Source organism: Juglans microcarpa x Juglans regia, chromosome 8D (genome assembly GCF_004785595.1).
Source record: "Juglans microcarpa x Juglans regia isolate MS1-56 chromosome 8D, Jm3101_v1.0, whole genome shotgun sequence".
In the NCBI taxonomy this organism is placed as follows: domain Eukaryota; kingdom Viridiplantae; phylum Streptophyta; class Magnoliopsida; order Fagales; family Juglandaceae; genus Juglans; species Juglans microcarpa x Juglans regia.
Window position 1 is genome coordinate 5,970,295 of NC_054608.1, and position 5,551 is coordinate 5,975,845.

The 5,551-nt window shown below is 32.7% G+C and overlaps 1 protein-coding gene across 2 annotated transcripts; it reads left to right on the plus strand.

The window, feature by feature from the left end:
• Positions 1 to 1,554: 1,554 nt before the first annotated feature.
• On the plus strand, positions 1,555 to 5,086 carry LOC121242690 (agamous-like MADS-box protein AGL104). Of its 2 annotated transcripts, none has more exons than XM_041140614.1 (11): positions 1,555 to 2,133; positions 2,449 to 2,502; positions 2,643 to 2,658; positions 2,769 to 2,833; positions 2,934 to 2,967; positions 3,057 to 3,118; positions 3,207 to 3,306; positions 3,410 to 3,460; positions 3,855 to 3,988; positions 4,092 to 4,306; positions 4,806 to 5,086. In XM_041140614.1, the coding sequence occupies exons 1-11, from the start codon at positions 1,949 to 1,951 to the stop codon at positions 4,922 to 4,924; spliced, it is 1,035 nt and encodes a 344-aa protein (XP_040996548.1). In that variant the 5' UTR covers positions 1,555 to 1,948; the 3' UTR covers positions 4,925 to 5,086. The 2 variants fall into 2 exon arrangements, with proteins under 2 accessions (XP_040996548.1, XP_040996549.1); XM_041140615.1 differs by having other exon boundaries at positions 1,556 to 2,133; positions 2,937 to 2,967.
• The last annotated feature ends 465 nt before the right edge of the window (positions 5,087 to 5,551 follow it).

Sequence of the window (5,551 nt, forward strand, 5' to 3'; positions counted from 1 at the left end):
TGGCATGCATGAAAATGGAAGGTGGACGTGATTCTACGCGATATTAAAACTGGAGGTGTTTCACGGGCTTGGGCCTGACAATGGGCTGGGTCTTACATATATATTGTGATAAGTACATTTTTTTAAGCTAAGTACGTAGTTGATAAGCAATTATTTTGTGTATATATATATATATATATTTTGGAGTTGGACCTTTTACTTTGGTGGTGGCATTTTCAACTATTAATTTTAGCGTATTTGTATTTTATAAGATTTTGTTTACGTTGGCTAATTATATTTTATATGCACGTTTTAGGCTTTTACCCCTTAGGAATATTGTTATGTGCATTTTTTTAAAAATGTTTTCAAGCATTATTAAATGCATGTTTTAATTAAACCAATTACTGCGTTTTGGCTAATTGTTTTTAACATTTATTTGGTTAATTGGTTATATGCATGGTGTTTTGAGTTAAAAATAATTATTTTTGCTCTATCATATTTGGCCTAAAAAATTATTCATTTTGTTAGAAAAACCAACCAGCTCAACAAAAAAGTCTAAAACCAAATCACACCTGTAAAATTGAAATGAGCCGAAACTAAAAAAATTAAAAATTTTGATTCCCAGTATTAATTGGTCGGTTTCGGTTCTCAAAATTCCAAAACTGACTTAAATCGGTTTTATTTTAAAGTACGTCTAAAACTGAACCAAACCAAACCGATTTATCGCTTGCGTCGATGTGTAATTATAGTTCTTGACAATCAATTATTATTTTTCTTATATAATGAAGAATGATGTTAATAAGTAAGAACTAGTAAGTAGAATTATTAAAAAGCTGTACATCCGATTTGGATATGGAAACCCAAAGGGCGACTCGTTTGCTTTTAGAAAACATATCGTCTCATCTAATCATTACAACTTTCTTAACTTCTAATACAAAATAAAATAAACAATTCAACTTTTTCAAATCTCAAAACAAAAATAATATTAAAAAATATATTCTAACAATATTTTATTTAATTTTTTAACTTTAATCTCATCTCATCTCCAAAAACAAACGAGCCCTAAATGAGACTTGATATGCTATTTATGGAGGAAACCTTTGTTTTATAAGAAAAATTCTATTCATTATTCTTATACGCCACTTAGGAAAAGTCTACTATGCCGTCCAAACTATACCACTTGGTGTTTTTCTTTTTTTTTTTTTTTTTTTTTTTTTTTTTTACAGAATGATGAAGAAAGTGATTTTAAATATATTGATGTGTTTTTTTTAATTTTTTAAAAATATTTAAATACATTAAAAAAATGTGAATAGAAAAAAAAAATTACAACAAGCGGTAACACCGAGCGGTACTACTCTGCTACTCAGGGGGCAGAGTAGCACCGCTCCATCACTTACCATATTCTTTTTTTATTTTATTTTCTTACTAAATATATAATATATAGATTATGAGTAGAAGAATTCAATAAGTTTAAAAAGAATAAAATTAAATAAAAAATTAAAAAAAATATAGTGTGTAGTGTGTGGGATGATGAGTATTAAATCTATTATAATAATATCCCCGAAACACTTGTCATTAAATTGTGAGCTTTTATTCGACCAGCTTTCCAGATCCCTCGTCTAAGCTTTACAGTCACCTCTAGACAGTCTGTTATCTCTCTCTCTCTCTCTCCTCGCTGGCTCTCGTCATCTTCTATGAATGGCCTGACAGTGACAAAACTTATCGCCTGTTCTTTTCTTCCTCCCTCCTTCTCTTCTCAATGCTCTCCTTACTTTTTAGCCTCATTTCTGTTAGTTATTAGCAGTGTTTATGTGGGATCCATTGGATATGTCCAGGTTTATATGTTTGAGAGAGAGGTTTGATCCTCTCTAAATTAATATTTAATACTTTCCTTCATCATCCTAGCAATAAAGCTTTACGCTTCCTCTAAGGAGAGAGAGAGAGAGAGAGAGAGAGACAGACCAAACAGATGGGGAGAGTGAAGCTTCAGATCAAGAGAATCGAGAACACAACAAATAGGCAGGTCACCTTCTCAAAAAGGAGAAATGGACTTATCAAGAAAGCATACGAACTTTCCGTTCTCTGTGATGTTGATGTAGCTCTCATTATGTTTTCCCCATCAGGAAGAGTCAGTCACTTCGCTGGAAATAAAAGGTGTGCTTAAGATAATGGCTTATATCACCGTTTCCCTTGTACCTAATTATAAGCTCTATGTGTGATCTTGATGTTTATTTACTCAGCTGGTCAATGTTTGTTCTTAGGTTGTTTCTGCAATTTGATTCTTTCAGGATTATATATATTGCATATCACATATACAAACACACACGGCAACACGCCAAGTACATATATAAGAGAGAATAAAAAAACCTGGGATCCTTCGGTCGACCTTTTGGTTATGTCTAAGCTAAATTATATTATAGTCGTCCACTCAGTTCAAGTAAAACGATCTGTTTTTTTGGTTTCTTGAAGCATTGAAGAGATTCTGGCACGGTATGTTAATCTTCCTGAGCACGAACGAGGAAGGTAAGCAGATCTGGGTTCTCCGAGTTTTAAGTAAATACAAGTACTTTTGTTCTGACGTCGGTGGTAATGGAGATTTTTCTTTCTTCATTCCTTAATTTATTCGATGGTTCTGCTTCCTCGTTGCCATGCAATTTCGAAAGACTTCAAAACCAAGAGGTAAGCACTCTCTAAATATAAATCTTCAATTGGCCAAGTTGGCCACAACTCTAGTTTTAAGGCTTCTTTTGAATTTGCTTAAGATGATTAATTTTAAAGGATATTTGCAGTTTCTCCAAAAGGCTCTTATTAAGTTGAAGGGTGAAGCAGATATTCGAACCTGTCGAGATGCCAGGTTTTTGAGTACTTTTTCTGAATGTTTTTCCCTAGTATTGCTGATGTTTTTTTAAGTTATAGAGTAATTCACTATAATTTGTTATTTCTGTCCTGTGAAGCAGCCCAATGAGTAGTACTGATTCCAAACTCGAGGTACATTATGCATGAGAACTGATCTTTATTAAACAGATAGTTGATTTTCATTTTCATCTTTATTCTCAATAATCACTATACACGTACAGGAGATTCAACAAGAAATCCTAAGCTGTAAGTCTCAATTGGAAGATATGCAGAACAGACTAAGGTATGCATGTTTACATCAACCCTAATATTTGCAGTCGGATGTGATGGGAATTAGCTAGCATCTGATAATTATATCTAAATTTTGGTAGAGTATTTGAAGGAGATCCTTCTGAAATCATATCATTGTGTGAGGCTGAGTATCGAGAGCAAATCCTTAAAGACACTTTGAGACGTGTGCATATGCGCAAGGTAAAAGATCTACAAGGAACTTATTAATTTTTTTTTTTCTTCCAATTTGAAGCCCTGATCTATATCATATATCCTAAATCCTATGAAACGTATGATGCAACAGCAAGTTTTGGAGCAAAACAGCAATTCTTCTGTTGCACCTCCGACTTCAGAGGTATGTTAAGTCATGATGATCATTGTCATAGACCATGTCATTAAGAAAGAAAGATGCAAATGTAAAAGAATCTGCAAGGATATTTCAATTTAGAATGAGAATGGACTCAAATACCGCAGTAATTTTATATAATAACTAGCTTGGAGAAAAAGAAAAAAGTGAACTTATGGCTCGTTTGGATAGCAAGATGAGATGAGATGATTTTAGATAAATTAAAAAAAAATATTGTTAGAATATTATTTTTTAATATTATTATTATTTTGAGATTTGAAAAAGTTAAATTATTTATTATATTTTATATGAGAATTTAAAAAAATTGTAATGAGAAAATAAGATAAGATAGATTGAGAGTATTTTTGCATTCAGGACGGTAATTTCTTCCTAATTTGATTAGGTACAACTGCCTCAAAACAGCGCAAGTGGTATCATGCCAGAAAATCCAACTAGTATGCTGGGTTGGCTTCCTGAAAGAGACCCACAAGTCCAGATCCTGAATTTTTTGGATTCGAATGGCCTTCTTCCTCTGAGGTGCTTATATTTGATTTTGGTAGCAGATTCTTAGTAGTTTAATTTGTTCAATAATATCTCCGCATATACGAAAAAACTTACTTTTTTTCTTTCCTTTTTACAGATCATGTCAGTCGCAAAATGTGGTCGAAATCTTGGCACCAGCACTGGCTCCGGCTCCTCCAACTCTTCTTCATGGACAAGATCATTATATGAATCTTGATTGTCACATCAGCCCAAGAACTGGCGTGGTGGACGTCAATAATGTGCAACGTCCTGATCATTTTGTACAAGCAATTGACGTCAACCTGTCCCCGTGGAGTGAGATTTGTCAAACAGGTACTTAATTTTGCATGCAGTAACATTCAAAATATATGTAGTACTCCTGATATATATAAACTATACATACATTCGTCGTTTCTGTGAGTTTGTGTGTATATATATATATATATATTATATATATATAGACATATATGCATACATATCAAGATATAGAAAAGACTAGGAAAGAAACGAAGATCCCGTCATAAGCATAGCTGGGTTCCTAGCTTCTATCATCGGAATCAAAAGGACATATAGGATTCTTCAAACTCTCTCTCTCTCTCTCTCTCTCTCAGCTGCTATAGATTTCTTGTGCCGGCAACAGTCACATGCAGATAGATCGAAACGTGACTGCATATCATTATTGGAGTGTAAATATACCTTCCACGATTATCTGGCCATTACTGCATTTATCAGAAATTTACCGAACCTGATGATCCATTAGTTATTGTATTTTTTCCATGATCATTACTAAAAATTCCATTCAAAGTTATAAATAAATGCATGCATGTGACAGGGAATGGCCAGTTTCAGGCAGCTGCAGTACCAGCCGGAGCGCGAGCACTTCTTGAACTATACCTGTCTCAGATCAGTACACCATCAACCATCTTGACACCCAATCAACATCCAAGATAACATGCATTAATTAAATCAAGTGCTTAGCTAGCTAGCTAGCAAGGTAGGACGTCGCTGCTTATATTATTTCTGATAACTTTTGTGCTGGAGATTTCGCTTTTTCCCTCGTTTCCTTTTCTTCCATTACTAGTAACGTATTCAGCAGTATATCTATGTATCTATCCATTTGTTTCTCTTTTCTGGTTTAGAGCTTCTTTTTTTTTGAAAAAAAAAAAAAAAATTAACCAACCTTTTTTTTTTTTTTTTTTCTTGTTCGCGCGGATTAGTAATCCGCATTTATAATTTACAATTAATGTGGGAATTATAGTAAGTGCGACGTACGTCAACCATCGTTCAGTCTATTAATTAATGACATTTTCACCAAAGAATGTTTGACGGTTTAGGCCTTTTCTGTTTACGCAATTCAGATAGAATGATGTGAGATTTTTGTTAAAAGTTAAATAAAATATTATTATAATATTATTTTTATTTTAAAATTTAAAAAAAAATTAAATTATTTATTATATTTTATACGAAAATTTATAAAAATTATAATAATTATATGAAATGAGATAGTTTAATTTTGTGTAACTAAATTAGTCGTCTACCGTGAGTAGCCTGGTACATATTATAATTTGTGTAAATTAA

Excerpts from the sequence above, each read along its gene's own strand:
- LOC121242690 (XM_041140614.1), top strand. The coding sequence starts at position 1,949 with ATGGGGAGAGTGAAGCTTCAGATCAAGAGAATCGAGAACACAACAAAT. Across the intron at positions 2,968-3,056 it reads GTACTGATTCCAAACTCGAG|GAGATTCAACAAGAAATCCT; the intron begins GTACATTATGCA and ends ATACACGTACAG. Across the intron at positions 3,307-3,409 it reads GACGTGTGCATATGCGCAAG|CAAGTTTTGGAGCAAAACAG; the intron begins GTAAAAGATCTA and ends ATGATGCAACAG.